The sequence below is a fragment of the Aptenodytes forsteri genome, unplaced genomic scaffold (assembly GCF_000699145.1).
Source record: "Aptenodytes forsteri isolate BGI_AS27 unplaced genomic scaffold, ASM69914v1 Scaffold229, whole genome shotgun sequence".
Classification (NCBI taxonomy): Eukaryota; Metazoa; Chordata; class Aves; order Sphenisciformes; family Spheniscidae; genus Aptenodytes; species Aptenodytes forsteri.
The window spans coordinates 4,207,946-4,230,844 of record NW_008795863.1 but is presented as its reverse complement, the minus strand read 5'-3'; the positions used below and the strand labels follow the sequence as shown (position 1 = coordinate 4,230,844).

Genomic DNA, 22,899 nt, shown 5'->3' with positions numbered 1-22,899 from the left:
TTGTTTTGTATGAGGCTTGTGTTTGTTTAATGAAAAAAAACTCCTTTGTTTCAGCTCTTGCGAAAAACAGAACTTACAAATGTGATCCTTTTTTTTCATAGACAAAACCTAGCAATAAAGTAATGCCATTATAAGAAGTTAATGGTGGTTTTGTCCTGCTACCAACGCGCTATAACTCTGCAGACGCGTTGAGTCGTGCAGTGATGCCGAGCAAAAACACTGGGTTATAAGAAGTTAATGGTGGTGTTGTCCTGCTATAACAACGCGCTAACTCTGCAGACGCGTTGAGTCGTGCAGTGATGCTGAGCAAAAACACTGGGGCCCTGACCTCAAACCCATCGAAGCCTTTCCCTTTTCTTCAAAAGCTTCAAAATGCTGAGTGCGTTGTCCCAAGAGCAACTCAGTGACTGTTATTTATATTGCTCGAAACGCAGTGGGTGTCAGGCTGGAGCCCCCTCTGACCCCCGGGGAGGAGCTGGCCCCTAGTGCTCCCAGCCGGGGGAGAGGGGCGCGGGCAGGCTGGCCCTTCCCCACCGGCATCGGTCCAGCTGCCGGCAGCCAGGGAGGTGCGAGGCGCCAGCTAGTGCCACTGATGGCTGGGCTCTTGCAGCCAAAGGTAGACAAGAAGCACGGGGAAAAATGCTGGATTACAAAGACAGAATAAAGAAAATGTCAGATGCGATTATTTCCAAGCTATTAACAAATAAACTGGAGTAATCACCCCACCTGTGAGCTCTGAAGTGCAGCACTGGTCTGGATGTAACCTTCCTTGTGATCTTTCTATTTCCCTAAAAGCAAAGCCTACAGCTGCGGGGATAAACTGATTCTCGATGAGAGGAAAAACAGAGGTAATGTATTGTGCAGCCCTGACCAAAGATGATGCTTTAATCATACAGCCTTATCCAGCCAGAGCAACCAAAATTCAGAGTGACTCCAGTGGAGGCTGCATGGAGTTTTGCCAGGTTTAAATCTGATACTTAATTTGCAGTTTCGAGTTATAAAGAGAAAAGCAATCTGCAAATACATGTGTGAAAAAGAGGTGTGTGTACGTGAGGAGATGATAGAGAGGAAAGAAAGCCGATCTTCTAGAGGCTCCGATTCTAATCAATTATATGCACCTCGATTGTATTCATAGAAAACTCACATTTCTGGTGCCAGAAACACAATGACCAGAGGTTTAGTCAGTCAACTGATCAACTGATTGCAGTTGTGTTTGACTCCTGGTTATCACTGAAAAGCACACATTAATAGAAACTTTGGCTATTGTTTACCTCTATCATGCTATTAACATTTAAGATAACTTTTTTACTATTTAGTATTTTAATGTTCCAACCTGCACCAAGCAGAATCAGTAAGAAAGCTGACTGAGTTCACAAGTATACAACCAATTACTTTTGTGGCTGTTTAGCTATTAATAGCTGAAATTAAGACATAATTAGTATATATCTAAATAGAATGGGATGAAATTAATCTAGGTGACATAAAAGACACCATTACCAATGTGCAAGGATGTGTGTTTTAGAAACTAAATCATTTCCTCAGATTGCTGAGCCGCAATTAGTTTTGTAAATCTTTTTATTTTTTTAATAGCCTGATCTGGGTGAACAATTAAAGTCAGTCATGTTTTCTTCTGGCTTTGGTTGCCATTGTTAGGAATTATAACAAAATGGTGCTTGTGAAAGATAACAGTGCTCCGGAGACTGAAATGAAGTTTCCATAGATAATTGCACATATGTCCACATGGCCTACCAACAATGATGAAATCTGCTGTCTCAAGAGATCATCTTTCAAAGCCTGCTTTCCATTATACTGCTAATGCTGATAAATGTGTCTCTTACGAGGCCAAGTGCCTGTATCTCCATGACAATTCATGAAAGTGATTCATGCAAAGAAATTGTTCATCGGCTTAGAATTTACTTAACCTTGTCTCTTATTTCAGCACAATACACACTGGAGTTTTCATCTGAGTTGAGATGCGGTGCTTTAAAATGCCCAACACACACAAAAAAATCAAAATCTCATTCAATACCCTGGTGCTTCCTGAAAAATGCAGGTTTTCACATGGGATGGATTTGGACGTAACTACAGTTTAATGAATTTTTCTTTCCTTTTTCACATGTTTTCACCAATCTCCCTTGTGAACAGTTGTCCCTACCAGAAACAGGGATCACAATCTGGTCCATCCTAATAATAACAGCAGCAGAGACAGCAGTAGTGCTTCCTATTCGGAAAATGAGTTAGGCACTCTGGCTAGTTCACAGTATTGTGAGATCCAGTAATTGAAGTCTTCACTTTGCAAGGCAACCACGCATCTTAGCACACTTTTTTTTATGCTTTCTAGCTGAAGAAGCCCGAGATTTGGGATTACGATGAGCAAATTCATCTGAGTAGTCTTTGTTTCGTGATGCTGAAAGGGAGCAAATGTATCATTAAACATAAATGGAACAGAAAGTGCCACCAAATCATGGCACCTTTTCATTTGAGTCATTCTTATTTTCCACAAAATTTGCTCAGTATTTGAGAAAAACTAAGCATTGTGCTGGCACTCTTGCATCACTGAACACTTGCATTGGCACACTGATTTTTTTTTCCCCCTCTTTAACTCTGGTCAAGCTGCTTTGCCAATTTAACCAGGACCAAGCCATGAAATGTGTCAACTGTGTGGTTTGCGCAGCTCTGTCTGTGTATTGTTTGCATACCTAACAGATACAGCTCAGAGGGTGGGGAGGTGGAGATTTTGGAAGGTGAGCAACTGATTGTGCTTCTAATACAATCTTTGGGGGGGTGATTATTCTTGGCAGGAGGACAGCGCTGATTTGAAGTGCCAGCTCCAGTTTGCCAAAGAGGAGGCAGCGCTGATGCGTAAGAAGATGGCCAAACTGGGGAGGGAGAAGGATGAACTGGAGCAGGAGCTCCAGAAGTACAAGTCCATCTATGGAGATGTGGACAGTCCCCTGCCTACCGGGGAGGCAGGAGGCCCACCCAGCACCAGAGAGGCCGAGCTGAAGCTTCGTTTGAAGCTGGTGGAGGAAGAAGCCAACATACTGGGCAGAAAAATAGTGGAACTGGAGGTGGAGAACAGGGGGATTAAAGCTGAGATGGAGGATATGAGGTGCCAGTACGAAAAAGAGTGTCTCAGCAGGGACCACATTTCAAGCATTCCTACCTCGCCCTATGGCGACTCCGTGGAGTCGGCCACGGAGCTGCGCCGGCACCTGCAGTTTGTGGAAGAGGAAGCAGAACTGCTGAGGCGGTCAATCTCCGAAATCGAGGATCACAACAAGCAGCTAACAAACGAGCTGAACAAATTCAAGTTTGAGCCAGGCCAGGAGCCAGGCTGGTTGGATGACGTGGCGTCCAAGTGCGGTGGCACCTTGCAAGAGGAGCTGAAGTCGGCCAGGTTGCAAATCAACGAGCTGAGCGGGAAAGTGATGAAGCTCCAGTATGAGAACAGGGTCCTGATGTCCAATGTCCAGCGTTATGATCTTGCATCTCACCTGGGCCTGCGCACTTCCAGCCCCAGGGACAGCGATGCCGACAGTGATGCTGGGAAGAAGGAGAGTGACAGCGAAGAGGGTCGCCCACCCCAGCCTAAGAGAGAGGGGCCCATTGGGGGTGAGAGCGACTCTGAAGAAGTTTATGAGAAGACGTCGGGGTTTGGGAGTGGGAAGCCATCGGAAGTCAGCGACCTGTGCTCCGCCGAGCTCATGAGAGTGAAAGAGGACACCGAATCTTTAATTAACATCAAACGCGAGGCTGAGCGGCTCGAAAGGACCGTGGACCGCCTTATCACCGATACGGACAGCTTGATTTATGACGCGAAGGTGCACATAACCAGCAGCCCATCCACCGAGCAGGATTTCAAAAGTGATGAGGAAAGGGGGGAAGATAAGCACGAACCGGAGCTTCTGGACACCATCAACTCCAGGATGAAAGCTTTCCGGAAGGAGCTGCAGACCTTCCTGGAGAAGGTTGATCACATTGGGGAGGGCCTTAAGGAGCAGATGGAGGATCTCTCCCCTCTTCCCCATCTCACAGAGTCTTCCAGTTTTCTATCCACCATGACGTCCATGTCTCGAGACTCTCCCATTGGTAACCTGGGGAAGGAGTTAATCACCGACTTCCAGGTAGGTCGGCCCCTTGTTTGCCTTCTTTCTGTTTATTGTTTCTCTTTCTTGCTGGCATCGCTACAGTAGAGCTAATTTTCCTCACAGCTGCTTTGTTATGATTTCAGACCTGCAATGTATTAAAGTGTGTAATGTTAAACAAACACTTTACAGGGTTTTTTTCTTTTGTTTGTTTGCACAAGTCCTTTGATTCAGAGGCGGTTCCTCGTGGCAAAAAGGCTAATCCACTGGTGCTATAGAGATCTGTCTTCTTTTTGTCTGTAACAGCAGTGTTTCCCTGTGAAAGAGGAGATTAATTAAAAAAAAAAAATTTCTGATGAATGTAAATTAGCAGCCTTGCTAAGAAATGTGAGGAGGTCTTTATTATGCTTTCTTGTAAAAGGGTCAGGCGTGTTCTCAAAAGCCTTGCCAAAAGAACCCAACCAAATGCAGTTTTCTAAGTGATGTGTTTTGAAAAGCCTGCTTACAGCTCACTCCCCTAACCGAGCAGCGAGTGAGAAGCTCTGTAGCCAGCGAAGGACTGCCTTGCCTAAAGCGTTGCCCATGGGCGCATGTCTAAACTGCCACAACTGCCACACTGGATATGGCTTTTCTGCACAGCACAAGTAAGGAAGGAAGAGCCTTGTGTCCCATATCCTTCATGACTTGTATGCTTGCTGTTGGTTTGACTCATGCATCCTCATTGCATGCGCCTCATAACCAGTGTTTGCATTCTTTTTTCCTCTCTTTCTCTTTTTTGCTTTTCAGATGTTTCAGCCCATCATTTTGCTCATCCTCATTTTGGTTTTATTCTCTTCACTTTCTTATGCCACTGTATTTAAGTTGGTTTTTCTGTTCACGCTTTTCTTTGTCTTGTAGTTTTTCAGTCATCTACCTTACCCATTTTTGTTTTCTTTATTCCCTCCTGTCCTTTTGTTTTTTTGTTATAAACCGCCCATGCACCTAACAGTCCAAACTGAGGGATCAGATGGAGTGGCAGCTCAAACAAGATCGTGGAGAGGAGCGAGAGATTCACCACCAGCGAGCCACCACCGACCCACACCGCAGAGCTGATGGAGACATTAAACTCTACAGGCCAGGAGACAAGGGCTGTTTCAGTCTAGAGGTCAGCAAAGCAGCCCATCTTACTCACTGCCTCCTGCTGCCTTAGCCAGGAGATGAGTAACAGAAGCCAGGGGTTGGGGGAGTAAACTGGACCAAACACAGCACCCCTGTTGTGAAATTTGTGGTTGACCTCTTTTCCCCCTTGCAGTTTCAGAGAAGCAAATTGGTCCTGACTTTAGACTCGTCACCCTACACCCAGTAGCTTCGCTAAGTGGGAAAATATGGCTCAGGGACCCACTACAATTGAGTATAGTAACGAAAGATCTCTAAAAGAGGTTGTAATCCCTGATGTGAGATCATGCTTCCAGGTTTCACCTTGTTGGATATTTTAAATCTGGAAAGTCTACAGATAGAGACTGCTTTGCGTTTTGCCTGGCAGTAGTCTGCGCAGGAGAGGGTTTGATGCTGGTGTGCATGGTGATTCTCAACAGGGAACACAGCATCCTGCAGCTTCCAAAAAACCTTATTTAAAGCAGAATTCTCCATTGTTTGGGTTGTTGAGTACTTTTCCATTCGTCAAAAACATTGATCAGTTTTTATTTAAATCTTCATCCATGCAGAGGCCATATCAGCCTCAGTAAACATCTCCTCAGCTGCTTTCTCATGAACATAGATTGTCCAGACACTACAACTGGTCCTGAAGAAAACAATTTCTAATCTGTCTCCACAAAGGCAAGCTGGAGCATTGACCAACTTTTCTGCTGGCCACTGGGAAGCCAAATCTACCTTGAAACTGTGGTGGTTAGAGTGGCTTCTAGTGAGGGATGAGTTTTAATGTGTTTTAATTCTAAAGACACATGCAGAGGCCTTAGTATATCTGAGACGCCTAATTGAGTCTGGGAAAAGGAGAATGCTGGCTGGGACAGCTGGGTTTGTGAGTAAGCACTAACAAGCACTAGAAAGCAGGGCTAGGAAGAAAAAGCTTCAGGGTGGCTGGTAGCCAAGCAGCTTAGTGAATATCAAAGGGAGAGTGGCCCTTCATCCTAACACAGGTAATTCTTTGCTGGTTTTGTTTTGTTTGTTTTAAACTATCCTGACAGTGCAGAGTTTTGGTAGTGTTAGAATAATTAATTTATTCAGCAGCTTCTCTTCCAACTTTTCACTTTTACCAGTGATAATAAATCTCAGGAAGGATATCTGATAAACCTGGGACACCGTGTCTCTCACTGAAAGGTAAAGTCTTTCTTCCTCAGCTGTGAAATGGGACGATGAGGTAGAGAAACCTTGCCGTTCAGCATGGATCCTTTTGCAATTTTATTGGTCAATAGTTATGGTAGATTAGGTCAGAAAATCACCACAGCAAATATTTACAATATTTCAGTTTAAATTCTGTCATCTTTATTAATTCCCTCCTATCTTAGATCAGCCTCATTATTATATGAAGTCCTGTACATGTGAGCCCTCTATTAAGATTAGGGATTTGGGTAATTTTGGCACAACATCTTTTTTTCCTCTCCCAGGATGGGATGATGTGCAAACTGTGTACAGCAAACTGTGTTTAAACAGAGGATGGGTAGTTTTCACACCATAGCCTGACAAGGAACAAGTCAGTAATAATAATCAAAGGTAGAGAATATCCAGCTGAGGTCCAGATGTGCTCAAAAGGTGAGCAAGGCTGGGGCTCAGATGGCGCAACCTGAGAAAATGTTGAAGACTAAAGTGTTTGTTTCAGCCAGGTTTACTTAAGCAACAAAGAATATTACACTGCTTTACACTGAAACTTTTCAGTGGGTCGACAGCCAATTGAAATCTTATAATCTGTAATAGTCAAACCCAAGTGAAGCAGAAGATTCCTTCAAATAATTTTGTATGGTATCATTTTTAGTCTTTTTTAATTTCATACACTGCACTAGCAAAAACTAACATTTTTTTTGTGCCAGATGAATGAGCAGGAAAAAATATTATTCAAATACCAAAGGGGTTTTTTTATTACTACAGAAATTTCAGATGGAGACTCAGACCTTTCAATGCCCACAGCAGAGATGGCTACACATAAGCTGTTATCTGCTTTAACTTCTGAAGTGAAAATATATGCACTGGCCAGTGGATAACATTGATTGATGATCTTCTTACTGTGTATGGACTTTCAGCATGAGAAGAACACATTTCGTTTCAGTGAGGCAAATGTTTTCTTTTTAAGCAAGGAAACCCATTTTTCTAAATTCTTTTTTTCCAAGCTGAGTTTTAAATGAAAATTTTCCCAAGCAATGCTGAGCAACTTCCATTTAGCCATTTCTCCTATTTTTAAAAATGAGCATCGTGGGAGCCTAATTGTTTGATTAAATACAATAAATGCAGACTGACTTGTGCTTGAAACTACCCCATAGCCTAACTGTAAACTTCTGCCTTTGTTTGGGCTTTGCACTGCAGTTGTTAGTGCAACAGTATTATTAGAATGTATTTGCATGTTAAAGAAGTGGGTTAGAGTCACAGTCCAAGGGAAATTATATCTTGAAATTGCCTTAAGAGCAGGGCTTTGTTTTCTTGCTGAAACAAGCCATTCAGCTGCTGTTGCAGGAGGTTGGAGCCCATTGGGATGGATGTTCAATCCATTATTCATGATTTTAGCAGAGCCGGGTTATGATGGGAGGGGGAAATCATTCTTTACCATCCAAAGAAAGAGCGAGTGAACAACAAGTGAGAATTGCCCTGACTAAAAGACACCGAGGAACTAAAAAAGGTAACACAATGCTTCATGGAGCAAACACCCGGCACAAATGAAAGGATTACTATGGCAACAAATGGGAACCAGTGGGAAAAATGGTAAATAATTTTTCATCTGGTGAATTTTACCCTTTTTATCAATGGAATATCCATAAACAAAAGGCAGCTTCCTTAAGCAGTCTCCTCCTGTTTATTCAGAAACAAGAAGACATTCTGGAGAAGAAAAATTTCACTCTTTCAAATGACCCAATATAGGTTGTTGCAGTATTTGATACCTGATGCTCTAAAATAGAGCTGTATCTCCTAGCTCTGATTGTTCCTTCAGAGGGAATCAGTTCTGCCCTTACCTGAGTAAGTATAGATCACCAAAGGCAAAAGCACTCTTCTTTGCATTTCAGATTTGGATTATTTTCATACTTGGCTTTTAAAGACTTACACATTTGTTTCTGTGTAGAAAAATGCCACAAAATCTCTGACACTGCCAGGTTATGGAAAAAGAACCACTGAAGTGAATTCACTTAAAAGGAACAAGTTGTCACCAGAGAATTAAAATAAAAGCAGATAGGCTAGAGAAGGTGAGAGCATGTCTTAAAAAGCAAGTCTTCCACAAGGTCTAGTAATAAAGTAGGAAGAGCTCACACTGAAGAATAATTTCTTCTAGGCCATTCTTAATCTGTTTATCCATTTTTCTTACTTATCATGCCCATAAGAAATATAAAAAAATCTGTATTACTCTAAGTTAATACCTGGGTTACTTGAGGACTGACCAGATACAGTGATGTGCAAGTTAGGTAGGTCACTTTACCACCTGCTTTGAACCAAAACTTCTGTATGGATCCATTTTAGACATACAAGGAGAATTTTGGTCTACATTTTGAATGTTCCATTTTTAGCTGGTATTGGAGTGTCTGTGCTCCTTCTGTGCAATTTTCATAATTCCACGTGAGAGCTTTTCGGCTGGATGGCTTTTGCAGCAGCTCCCAACCATGTGATGAAAATTTACACATCCTTTTCTCTTGCCCTGATTTAAGATTTTGTTTTCCCAGAGAGGAAACAGTGAATGTTTTTTACATTGTGACTTTTCTTTCTTCTGGAGGAAAAAAAAAAACAACTCAACAAATGAGGACCACATAGAAAGTTGTATCTCTTAGTGTCCACTATTCCTCCAATGCAAAGTTGTGGGAAGAAGAAAGACAAACTGGTGCTGACAGTATTCCTTCCCACCAAGATTAGGGGCAGCAAGAATAATTTGCTTTGATGAATTGTATTCTTTCTTGCTATGCAAGATTCCGTAAAGGTTGACAATATAATGGCTTAAAAGACCCTTTATGATGTAAATCTGGATATCCCAGTCCTAACTGAACTCAGTGAGACTTTGTGTACTATCTATACAATGAGATGGATTTTTAAAGACTTGGAGCAAAGTGTTCTGTGTTTTCCCAAAATCAGAGACTCCATATAAGCACAGACAAATAACCACACAACCGCCTATTGTACACTAGCAATGGAATATATGTCATTTATGTTTAAGGGGTGGGGAGAGGAGTACATCTTCAGAAGCAGCCTCTGAGAATTCAGTTAGATGTGTATTGCATGTAAAAAGTAATACAAAAGGCACTGGAAGTTCCTATCTGGTCTGGTTGATTGTATGCATGCAATGGTCAGCCATCATGTGTGAAAAAGTAGCAGGTTTTAGACTGCGTGGTCAAATGTAAGGTCCAACTATCAAAGCATTATAACATAGCGTTAGGTGAGCGGCATAAAATGTTCATCTTTTGGCTTCCTGGAATTGCACGCAAATGTTGGAGAGCATCTTTCTACCCTGCCTCCTCAGGCCTTATTTTGCTCCATCCCTTCTGGAAAAAAAAGAAGGCTAAAAAGAAAGATTCCATGAAATTTGATGTTCACAGTTGTTGCATATAAACCGATTAAGTTTGCAGGCAAATTGAGATTGCAATTAGCTATGGTAAAATGGAGAAAACAGACAAGTAAAACCCAGATGTACCTCATGGTGCATGGCAATATTGTAAAAACAAGTCATGGTAGAAATGTGGGATTGTGCAAGCTGAAAAGTAACCTGAAAAGCCTTCAACACACTGAGGGGGGCAGAAGGGGGTCGGTGCAATAAGGGAGTGGTGGTGAAGCCCCCAAGGTGTGGATGACTTTTCTCTGAACATCCTCTTGAGGTAAAGACATCGGCGTGGATTAGCTTGTTCTGGAGTGATAACAGGTGAGAGAAAAGGACTCAGCAGAAGGATTTGGCACTGCCTGTCTGAGAGGATGGGAGTGGAAGTGGATGTGGAAATGCAATAATTGGGATTCATGGGAAATTGTCAGTTGGTGTCGAGCTGCGGATGAAGTGCAGCTGCTTCTGTGGTGCTGTGATGGAGTAGCACTAGCTTGTAGTTCCCATTATAGTGTGTTTATATGTCTTGTCGTGGGTTTGTGTCTGTTTCTGTGGTGTCGGTACGTTGTGTGGTGGCCATCACATTCGGGGTGTTTTCCGTTCCTTGTGTAGCGTGTTCGTTAATGAGAACAAAGGAGACAAAGAATGGAAGTTAACAGGTTATCAACTTTTGTGTCCATTTTGTAGCAGTGCTGTTTTCCAAAACAAAACAAAACCACAGTTGTGCTACAGACTACACCCTGCTGATCACAAGATAGGGGCCTGATATCCACATATAAACATATAGACATCCATCAATGCAATGCCAGGTACCTGAACTGTGTATACAAATATCACATGATACATTTCTACACCTTCTTCATTCACGATCCAGATGTTTAGCAGCAATCTATTAGGCGCTTAAGCAGCCTCATCTCCCTTGATTTGAGCAGTACTAATCCCAATGCTTCTGATAGAGATGACATTGTATGAAATTATGGACTATGAAGAGTTCTCAGGTTGCACTGGAAGGCAAAAGGTGTGCAGCTCTGTGTTCATGCATTAACTGCTTTTCAACATGTTTACTTTGCTCCTTATAAAAATATCATCCTTAAAGAGGCAAAGCAATTGTAAAAAAGATTTGCACTGTCTAGTGTGCTTGTAATAGTCTATCTGCCTTTATGATGTATTTAATCTCTTCCTAGTAATTCCAACAGTTATCACATAATCCCAGCGCCCAAGTTTCCTGAAACTTGGCTTTGCATGGGCTGCATGTTTATCAAAAAATTGCATGAGTTTATCATTTTCTTGGCCTAATTTTGCAGACATAAGGTGGTGTCAGTATATACATAACTATGTGATTCCAGTTAATACTAGTCTAAGTAGAAGAAATAATCTTTTAGCAAATCATTGTTCACTGGAAAACACAAGTGTGAAGTGAATAGTGAAAAATTCAAACCTTACCTTCCTGGTATCTTTTGCTGCTCTGATTCTGCTTCCAGTTTCAGGATTCCCAAGACCAATAATATTTCTAACTATCTAAATGTGTAGTTGTATGACTGTGAGGAGAGTCATATTAAGATCAGTTATGCTTCCTGTATATTTTAAATTAACAATGTATGCATTTTTACATGAATCATACTGTTTCCATTTCTGGAGGCACATAAGATTTTTTAAGTGATTATTGCCAACAGAAGAGCATTGCCGTGTTGTATCTGTTTTCACCAGATCGATTTTGCATGATTTTGGCTGATTTTGAATTCATAAAAAGAAGGATCACACTTTTTTTTAAAGTACACCTGAATTAACTAGGTACATTGGTTCTTATTTACCATTTTCCTAAAGAAGCCGGATCAGAATAAAAGAATGCAGAAATTTCTGTTAAAAGTAATTTTTCCTTTATTGGATGAGAAATCTAAACTGATATACCTGCGCATAACCATCTCATGATTTACAAACAATTGTGCAAAACTGGCAAATCCCATTGCAAGCAGTTCTTTCCAAATTATTTGTGAGACTGAATTTTGACCTTGTGCAATACAAAATGTCTGCAGACACATTAAGGCATAAGATGAAATCGATAAGGCAGATAACGTGCTCTTGGTCACTTTATAGTACCTTTCAGAGGGCTGGAAGTGTCTCTTCCTCAGGTACAAAACAGACGTGCACAAGTCAATAAGTGAATCAAGTAAAGAAGGAACTGACAGGGCCCAGAAAGTATATGTAGGGTGATTTTCATTGTTCAGCAGAGTATGGTCCTGCGGGTGGTTTATGGGATGCTTCCATCTGCCTTATCTCCTTTTTCCCTAGAGGAGAGGAGCATCTATTCCAGTGACAAATACTTTTTGAATAACCGAAAGTGTCCCAGCAAGGGCTGCTGCGGCCCGAACAGTGGCAGCAGCTGGTTTTGCTCTTGGGAAGTGGGAGGAGTGCTCAGGGAGAGGAGACGGCTGCCGGGGCTGATGCCAGAGGGGAAATGGCAGCGCAGCCCCCGAGAGCGGTCCCACAACCTGCATTACATCCTTCAGCTGCTGAGGTTGGAGCACGCTGGACGTTGGCCAGCAGAGAATTTGGGATTACGCTTCGAAGCCTAAAGTGATCCCTTCTTTAAATGAGTCTTTACTCTGGGAAGTAGGAGTTTGGTGCCGTAGTGTTTTCTGTGCTCACACGTGTGAAGAGGATGGCGTCTGGCCACTGACCTTTGTACAGACAAATCAGTTTTAGCTCCAATGTGAGAGGCACAAAATGAAAGGCATAGAAAGTTCTGATCAGGAATATAAGTGCCACAAGATTAATTAACATAGTATAAATAATGAGATCTGACTCTGCCTTCTTGGGTCTTTATTTTTGAATTAAGTAACTTTCAGAAGTAAAGTGGATGGGATGCCAAACTTAACGAGAACATAAAATTGCAAGTATTAAGATTAAAATGGTGTTGGACCTGAAAGGGGAGATACTTAAGCATTTTGGTCAGATCTCAGGCTCACACAGCTTATCACCGTGACATTTGTGGAGCAATTATTTTGAGTAGAAAACACAGAATGAAGTCGACTTGTGCAGGGAGCTGTCCTGTATCTGAAGAAAGGGACCTTATATGCTTAGTTGGTTTAATAAGTGCTATCCCATTAATTGCCTAATCAGAAGTGTTGCAAATGAATAAATAATTAGGTTCAATATATGTGCATTAGATGCATCTTCTGCAGAGATATTAAAATTTTATAGCTTTGATTATCGTAAAGAAATACGCCACCAAATATGTAATCCTGTAAGTAGGAGCTCATCTGGCAAACGTCACTGATGGTGCACTGTCTCAGCTACTCGAGTACAAACCCAGAGCAGAGGCCTGAAGGGAGTATCCAACATGTAACATCAGCATCCCAGCTTCAGTTTTCAGAAGCCACACAGGAACTTCCCAGACATATTTAGGGCATTGCTATATATTTGCACACTGTGCTTTGGTTTTAACTATTGATAACCGTGAGTTGTGCAGATGTCTGTCCTGCAGTTCTTTTCTTTTTTCCTTTTTTTTTACACCATGGAGACATATTTTCTGCTAAACCTATCCCTTTGTCCTGCTGATCGTCTCAGGGATTCCCATGTTTTACCTGTACAGAATGTATCGATACAGGAGCTTCAGGCTCAGCTTGAGCAGGAGACGAGACTTCACCGAGAGGAGCAAGAAAAGTTTACAGAAAGGATCATCCAGGTAAATACGAAACCTGCCTGCTGGGAGAGATGCGTGACCATGATGTGTGGCCTGGACCTTGTTTGTCAGGACCATGGGAACTTGTGCCCTGATGGCTGTGCCTGTTTGACCTCATCTGAGTAAATGAAGAATCTGGAAGTTTGCCACTCTGAATCTGGCTTTTCTGCTTGGTGGAGAGAAGTTTTGTGCTCCCCTGTGCGGGGGAAGTCAAGGTAGAGACGTGAAATACTGCCTGGGGAATTATATCAGCCCCTTCAGCTCTCCTTGAGCTGAGGAAGGGTGTGTTTGATCTCTGGGAGCACAGTTTGGCTCCATGCCTTATTCTGACCCCTCCTAGCCCAAAGAAAAATCAACACTCCTCTGAAGTCGGAGGAGTTGTTACATGCTCATAACTGAGACACAAATCAGGACTTTTTTGTATTTCTCAGTACCCCGTGCTTCCAACCCTCTTATTCATAACTGGTGAATAAATCATATTTTGTTACATGGGCTCCCCCTGCTCTTTTGAAGGCTGGAACAGATTAGTCAATCATTTTGTCATATCTAGTTCCTAGAGCGAAAAAAATTTGTTGCTAATTTTTGCAGGCTGTTTGGCTCTTAACTGAAGTTTTCTTTTTAAATTTACTTCATAGACTAAATTCAGCATAATTGTTGCATAGTGTAAAGCATTTTTCCTTGTGCCAGCTAATCTCGTTAGGCCCAAGTGGTATCTCTCAGTTTTTTCATAAGTAGCTTTAATTTCCAGTTGATCTCCATAGGAGCTTTCTCATGAAGGCTTTTGAAGGCAACCAGTAAATTGATTTCCTTCCTAGTTGCCTTGGCCATGAAAGCTTTTTGGAAGGTATGCCTGCCTCTTAAAGTTCTTTTCTTTTGCAATAGCTATCCATTGAAAAAGCAGGGTCTTCTGCAAGAATTTGTGACCACAGGGACTTAGATCATAACAGCTTGTAAAAACAATGGAAAATGCAGCAAAATCAAAGCTAGCTATTCATGTTGACAGCCAGTAGAAATAGAAGAATAAAAGCATCTTCTGGATTCTTCATTTTTTTCCAGATTATGCCCATCCTGTTGATATTGTTCCTTTTTTATCATCTTCCAGGATTTCTGGTGGAAATGACTCAGATCTTTGCTGTATTTAACCATAACTTCATTTGATGGAAGAACCTGCATCAACACAAAATCTATTTGTTTCTTCCTGTAAAAATTAAATTTAAAATAAGCCCCTTTTGCACTATTTCATTTTTAGCAATGTTTAATGACATCAAATTGATGTGTGCTAGCAGTGTACAATCTCCATGAGTGTTATTAGGAGTTGCATGTATGTTTTTTGGGCCATTATAGCTAATTTTGTTCCAGACTACTTTTAAGCTGCATTTTAAACACATTTAGGCTAGCAACTACTGTAAATAATTTTAATTTAATCAGAAACTTTTTAAGGCATAGTAGCGTAGATGCTGAAAATTTGCATTATGCCAGAGCACATCATTTAAAGGGTAGGAAAGTCCTTAGTAAACCATCTAGTATGGACCAGTAGCCTGTGTCAGCAGCATCTGAATGTTGCCATGAAAATCAAGCATATATTTCTTAGCAGTATTAATTGCTAGGGGGGCCGTGCTCCTTAAGAAGAATCTCTGAAGTATTCTTCATTCCTGCGTGAATGTTCTTTGTTGCCGGGTTATGTTCTTATGGTTTAAATAATTGCTAGGGGGGCCGTGCTCCTTAAGAAGAATCTCTGAAGTATTCTTCATTCCTGTTCTTTGTTGCAGGGTTATGTTCTTACGGTTTAAATCGTTGTGGTCATTAGTGTACTGCGGCTTTCATAGATTTCATCTATGGAGCTGGTCAGCAAAGGGAGAGGCTGTTGTTCCGCAGAATGGAAAATAGTAGAAACTGGCATCTGTAAGCAGTGGCTCTGTATTCATTTTCCATCTGCCTTTTCTTGATCAATGTGAACCACAGCCTGGTTGAAGTGGAAACACTATCTCATCCATGCAGAATATGAGATGTTGTACAACTAACTTGTACAAGTGCTACTGGGCACAGGTCATGCCATGGTTCGATTTTGACATATTGAGAGAGGAGTCACGTTTAAAGAATAATGTTTCAGGTGGCCTTGTGTTGAAACATGTAATTATACGTATGCTCCAAAGAATGAGCTTTTCTTGGTGCTTCTAGTACTAAAACTGAGACATGTTGAATGCCAAGTTGCAACCTATTCCTGTCTCTTCAGTTCCTGCGTGTGTCCTTGATCTAGTCATATCAGAATGAGAAACTGTTTACTATGAGTCATTCAGATGCCTCCAAGTATGAACTGTGAGAAGTCAGGGACCAGTAGTTGTATCTGAAATGCTGGATGTGGTTCCTTCAGAAGCGTTGCCCTTCCAGAAGCAGAGGGAGACGTAGCCACAGAGGAAAGGATTAGTCTGTGGCTGGGGAGGGAAGAGGCAAGGATAATATTCCAGGTTGTCTGAAGGGCAGCTGTGGTCCCACCTTGTAGGAATGGCTGCAAATGCATTTAGCAGGTGTGATATGTGCAGCAGTGTGGGGTGGTGGCTGTGCTGGGAACATACTGTGGAGACACAATCAAGAAGAGGAAAATATGAGTGGCATAAAATGTTTAAGCAGCAGCAGAGGTCTCGTGCATCTTTAAAGCAAACGTCGACTTCCACAGCAGGTTACTTGGTTATCTAAGCAAAGCTTATCAGCTGCTGTCCTCTAATTTCCTCAACAGTCATAACTGCTGAGGAACTTATTGAGCCAAACTCAATAGCTACTCACTACTGATGAAAATCAGAGATTTCAGTTTGTCTCACCCAACAAAGTACAAGTCCTGGAAACTGCCCCAGGACACCACCCCGTTGACATGGTGTCTGTCATTCCATTAAAGCTGGAGGAGGAGCATATACAGACCCTGCGGAGGAAAGACTTGGAAGTGCAGAGCTTGACTTTGCAAAACAAACTGGAAGAGAAGACCTGGAGCCAGGAGAAAAGTCTGCTGCAGCAAGAACTCAGGCATTTCAGGCAGGACACCTTTCTGCTGTATGTCAAACTGAAGTGGCTGCTGAAACATTGGCGGCAAGGCAAGCGGATGGAGGAGGAAGGGGATGACATATTAGAGGTAACTGACCCACCTTATTAACCCAATGAAGTTGCAAGCAGTGGGGTACTGGGATGTCCCTTCTTTAAGTGTAGACTTTAAATACGATATGGCATCAGCAACTTTATAATTACACAGAGATTTAAAGGGGATTCAAATTAAACATGAAGCCTTTTCTGAAGTTGGCTTTTGCTAAAGTATATTCTGCATCATATGTTACAGATCACTCATCTTTAAATCTAAAACCTTAACTAGTACAAACATCTGGTCCTGAAAAACTCTCTCATAGTAAATGAAAATTGAATTACGTCTCAAAGATATGACTCCTGAATAATTTTTTGCAAGAAAAAAAACATTAACAAGCTGATGGAGTCAAATCTGTTTAGATGGGTTGAGTGCTGTCATTTTTCTCATTGTGTGCACAGTGTGTTCCTTACAAAGCCTTCAGAAATATAGATGGAGGGAAGCTCTGTTTTCATGTTGGCAGGAGAATTATACAGCTTCTTGTGGGAACTTACAGTGAATCATTCTTGTTTGTTCTTCTTCTCCATACACACGTCTATCACCGTCAGCAGCACTACGCCAGTAGTCATCATGGTGATTTTCCAAGTAGCGACTAAATTAAGATCAGGAATTTCAGAAGTACATAACAACCTGGAATCCCCAAGCTGACACATCTCAGCAGGGGTGTGATTGCCAGCCAACATGCACTGTGAAGAAAGGTGCTGCTAAACCATGCCGAGTTGCACATCCAGAATTACCATTTGCTTTGGAAATCTTACCTAAAGGAAAAATAAGTTAAAAAAAGCGTTTGCCTGTTATGACATTTTATACAAAATTCTTGAGAATAATAGATTGATTTTGCAGGTTCATGCAATTCTGAAACCATTTGCTAAGGCAACTAAGTAATTTTTCTCAGTATTTCTGATACTTACGTGCCTAGTGTTTTTCAGTGTTTGCTGCATTTGGCAGTACAAGTAACCTTTCAGGTCTGGTAGGAGTATGCTTAAGTGGAATACTCCAGTGTTCTGTATTCTTAGATAAAGGGTGGATGAACATCTTTACCTTCATCTGCTGTGGTGATATGAGTCAGAAACAAGAGATGAGTAGCTATTTGGAAATAATTTGCTTCTACTTTACTTCAGCAGTACTAATTTGCTTCTATGTAAACTAGCTCATCTTCTAATATCAAAATAGCTTTCATTTTTTCACTGTTTGGATTTTTTGACTGGTTAATTTATAATCAATCCACCTCCAGTCATTATTGGAATCATGTGTTTTGCTAATGCATTAGAGAGAATAAAGTGCTAGATTTGGATACTTCGTGGTCTCCATATCTTCATCAGACAAAACACCAGTGTCTTGTATAGTTTTTCATTAACGCGTGATGAATTATATCCATCATGCTACATTACACCCATCTTCTCAGCTGCATAGATCTCCTGTTTTGCAGGCCTGCATAGTGTTGTGTTCACATATGCAACATGTCATGTATCACCCAAAGATCATCTCCTGTAGCCTACAGAATAGAATAGCCACCGCAGAGATGCAGGGGAAGATAGTCCCTTCCCTTAGCCCTTCAATAGATTTCTGTCCCCCCGAGGTAATGACAAAAGTGTTGATGTATCCCATCCCATGCTCTTGCATTTTAGATCGAGCACACTGAGGCCCTCCCAGACTTTGGCATTCAGTCTGAGCAGAAGGCGGATGATGCAGAGCGAGAGGAGGAGGAAGAAGATGTTGTGTTTGCACTGACAGATTTCTCCCAGCGTCCCACCACGGAGAGCAGTGATCACGGACCACAGCTGCAGACTGCAGAATTACTGCAGCAGCAGAAGCAGGTACTATACCATTTGTATATCATGCTCTGGGAATGGAAACTGTGGATTTTCCAAGGGAGTTTACTTTCTTCTGCTGCTGTGTTAAATCACCTAGAATCATACTTGTAAAAATACTTCTAGCTACACAGCAATTACAGTGGATTTCATCCATTATATTTATATTTAATCAGGAGCCACGTGATTACTGTTCTCCTGTTGGCAGATGCTATCAGTGAAAAATTCTATTTCCTCTTGTGGCTGTTTGCCCAGAAACATCTATCAGTATGTAATGGTTTGCAGAATTTCTATACTCCTCTTGCCTGAGCACATCTATTGTATTCTACTGTCAAGCTTTTAGCAAGAAGAGGTGATTTTATTTCCTTCAAATAATTTAAGAAACTAGCACATGTATTTAATGTTTCCCTTAGAGATGACGGGAAAACAATGCAAAAGTTCCTTCCTGTCACTGGGCTTGTTTCTAAAAGCCTAAAAGCAAATAATGCTGACTTTTTCCTGACATCTCCTGTGCCCTGTCTGTGTGTGTCAGAGCACTGCCATATACCCTAACTTTTTGCTTTGTGCATTTAATATACCAGCAGTCCTAACAATAATAACAGCAAACATTCAAAGGGGACAGATTTAAGGCTTCCAACAGTTCTTCAGAAGCATCTTCTTGTATTTTTGAAATGGGAAACTTTCAGATGAAAGCATCCTGTTACATGGAATTACTTGCAGTCATAAGTAGAATGGAGCAAGAATTCTGTGTAAAATACAAATTCAGTGAAAAAGGTCTTGAAGCTTTATGCCTTATGCCCCATCTCTATCTGGGCCCTTGACTTGGGAGCCCACTCCACAGCGAGAGCTCTCAGACAAATATGCACTCTCTCTGGCTGCATTACTTTGCTGGGCTTGCTACAGGACTGTGTGTGTCTTTGCATTTCAGTTCTTCGCCTTGAATTCCCCAGACTCTCACGACTATGTACAACCTGTTTGCATATTATCTATACGGTCTAATAGATACGCAGCAGGCAACAGTAAGTCTCTATCCTATAATAAGGTTAGGCTGGTGCTGGGAGATGCACAAGCTGTCTTGCAACCTACCTCTAGTTCAAGATGTAACTTCAGTTAGAATTTCTGTTTGAATAAAAATAGTAGAGATCTGTGGTCTTTATGCTACTTCATGTTCTGCTTTAAGTTTATACACTCTTTTGGTTTCCTTTTTCATAGTGCTAGCTGACAACTCCATTCTCTAGCTATTATTTTCTGTGAAGTGCGCTACCAAAGTAGTATTCATTTGATCAGTTTGGCATTTGGAAAGGTTCTACCTTGCCAGTCACCCAGACCCATCACTGTCATCCTCTCAGCAAGCTCTTCTCTGGTAGAGGCTGAAGAAGGCCATGGAAGAGATGCTCCTGAGCACGTCATTTAACTGCATTCCATCTGTAGACTGATTTAATCTAGAATGAGTAAAATAAATATAAACCAACATACTATGTCAGTACAAACTCTGACATGTACTAACTTTCCATATAGACCTCTTAAAATGACAAAGAACATTGAAATAAATTATGTCCTCTTTGAAATAATCATCACACAGGCATTAATCTCAATTAAGGTGGCAGAAATGGGAAGTAGGATTGCTTATAATTCATTTTTATATACATTGCATGTTGTTCTAATGAAGCCATTCCAGCTAATCTTGCTTAAAGAAATGATCCATAGGAACAGATCACATCTCAGTACCCCTCTTGATAGTGAATAGTGCATGATATCCAAATGGACTTGTGAAGGTAAAATAGGTTTCTTGCCTTCCAAACAGGAAAAAAGTGTTATTTCAACACTGCAAGAATGAGTGAGTTTGCTAAATATTTCTCATTTTAAGCACCATTACTTGTTTTGTCCACTCACGCTAGTGAATCTTCTAACAAGCACTGTGTTTATTGACAGGCATGTGAAAGGGTTTCCAGTGCTCTGGGGCTTGTATTTGTCAATGGCAAGAAAGGATTACGATTATTCTCTGGCACAGAAATAGGAAGCCCTAGTGTAGGTTAATTCTGATGCTGTCATAGATTCAGGGCATCAGAAGTGTCTTCTGGAGGACTGTGACAGAGGAGTAGCTGCCTGCACACCTCCTGCGCCCTCGAGGCTCTGCCAGAGCCTTGCTCTGCCCTCACACACCTTAGTATCAGTTGGGCCTGAATTGTCCATCTCACTGTGGTGGACGGCTTGGCCCTGCAAACCTCCTGCATGCAGGACCTTCGCTGTGCTCACCAACCTCACAGACCCTGGTCCTTGCTCTACACACATTACAGACTCACCCATAAATATCAGCTCCACTTAATTCATATATGATCCCAAAACACATTAACTAAACAAAAATAGAGCAAGAAAACACTTTGTGTGTGTTGTCCCAGCTTTAAAAGCTCTGAGAGTATCAGCAGACCCAGAGCACATCCTTCCTGAAGGGGTGGATCTCAGCAGTGCTCACCTACCAGTATACCACTGACTAGTCAGCCTGCGCTGAAAAACACCCAGGGTTTTGGGGGTCTTCTGCAGGTTCCTTAAACCCGCAGCTGGAAAAAAGCACTGTTTATACGGGGAATTTGGGGTGAGTGGTGAAGCTGGAAGTCTCCAAGGTTTGCACCTACCCAGGAGAGCCCTAAGTTGCTGGTTCTGCCTGGCAAGCTCCGAGATTAAATGCATCAGCATTTGTTTCACATTAGGAAGGAAATTTTGTGACAGTCTAGGAGTGGCTAAGATAACTAGGTCAGAAAAAAGAAAGAGCTTACGGTAACTTGAAGTAACCCATATTTATTTTTAACATTTAATGTTAATATTTAATGGCTTGTATTTTCAGCCTGCACTCTTGCTGTTGACTTTCTCACCCTGCCTGGAAAGTGGAATTGTTTTGAGAAAAATGATAAACGCTGAGGCCTTAATTTCAACAAGCAGCCTCTAATTTTATATTATGATTTGAGGTACTCAACTCGGTGTAAAGTATGTGTCTCACTTGTCTGGGATTTTTATGTGGCCAGTGTGTGGAGGGATGAAGGCATAGCAGAGGGGAAAGGGGAGAAAAAAGGTTAGTTGATGAGAGGCAGAGTAGATGGGGACTCTGAGAAGGGCAAATTCATCTTTCTCTTAATGGCATTGTCCCTTGGCTGGTAGCTGGGGCACACCGCAGAAAGGGTCGGGCGAGGAACTGGCAAGGCTCAAGAGCCAAGCAGAAAGTCTGGTCACGGGCAGGAGATAAGCAGGGAAGTTGGGCTGGTGGCACAGTAGAGGAGGGCTTGCTGTAAGTCAGCATTTCTATGTGTGTAGTGAGAGATCAGGGAGGATAGCCTGTGGAAAAAGGAAGAGCTTTGGTTCAGTTGAGTTGAAAGGGTGAGATGCCTGTTGGATTCTGGAAGATCAGGGGAGTAAGAAGAAAAGAGTTTACACATCTGTGTTCCAATCGAAAAAGCATTTAAATACAATACACTTGTGTTGTTGCTGGCGGGGGTGTCAAGAAAATAGCCAGTTAGATCTTTTTTTGCTCATACAGTATTTGTTTACAAAACTTAGCTAAAAGAAAAGCCCAAAGGAATAGTAATTAAGACCTAAATATACTAAAATGTTTTGCACCAAGATCTATCTTCACTTTTGCCTAGATCTGTGATTAGACAGAGAAAACGCACAGTTCTCGTTCGCTGTTTAGGCTGCTGACCCTGTGTTTTTAACTGACTGCTCTACTAAACTGCTTGTAATACCAGACTGTGGCTAAATTCTTAAGTGAAATTCTCAGAGAAAAAAGAATTGTAATTAAAAGCAGAACCAAGCTTCAAACAACTGCTCTGGTCCCAAACTTGTCTAGAGCTGGAGGCTCCCATCTCTGGAATTGACTCAACTTAGTGAAGACTCCAAAGTCCTGGAATTTAATTGAGGTTTACTACGTTAAGTTTTTACTTATTGTCAGCTGTTGTTTCCTTTAGCTATAAATCCTGAGCTGTGGATACAACAAGACTTTAAACTGCTTTTGTAATTCTCTTGTCTTAGATCAGTTGTGAATCAGTCAGATTCCTCCATGCTCTAAATTTCAGTAACTGGTAAGGTACTAAAGAGCCAGCTGCTTGCATGAGAGGCTGTCCAGGGAATCACAGCCATGCCCTGTTTCTTCTGCCTGTACAACATCCCCGGGAGGACAGGGAAGACCATAACAATCCTTGTTATGTATCTATGGAACTTATTCTTATGCAGAAGCTGTTTGGCAGTTTTACCAACAGAAATCTAAAGCATGTCTAGATGTAAATGTTGTATTTCAGAGCAGCCAGCTGCTTGCATGAGATGCTTTCCAGGGAATCACAGCCATGCCCTGTTTCTTTTGCCTGTACAACATCCCCGGGAGGACAGGGAAGACCATAACAATCCTTGTTATGTATCTATGGAACTTATTCTTATGCAGAAGCTGTTTGGCAGTTTTACCAACAGAAATCTAAAGCATGTCTAGATGTAAATGT

General features: G+C 41.6%; 1 protein-coding gene across 3 annotated transcripts in view; it reads left to right on the top strand.

Annotated features, from left to right (window-relative positions):
- The window catches only part of MTCL1 (microtubule crosslinking factor 1), a 53,871-nt gene that overhangs the window by 3,536 nt on the left and 27,436 nt on the right, over window positions 1–22,899 (top strand). For all 3 annotated transcript variants that reach the window (XM_019473349.1, XM_019473350.1, XM_019473348.1), the window contains 5 exons: window positions 2,802–4,127; window positions 5,077–5,232; window positions 13,394–13,486; window positions 16,374–16,604; window positions 18,236–18,424. In XM_019473349.1, the coding sequence (XP_019328894.1) occupies window positions 2,859–4,127; window positions 5,077–5,232; window positions 13,394–13,486; window positions 16,374–16,604; window positions 18,236–18,424 (1,938 nt within the window). In that variant the 5' untranslated portion in view covers window positions 2,802–2,858. The remainder of the gene's footprint in view (window positions 1–2,801; window positions 4,128–5,076; window positions 5,233–13,393; window positions 13,487–16,373; window positions 16,605–18,235; window positions 18,425–22,899) is intronic.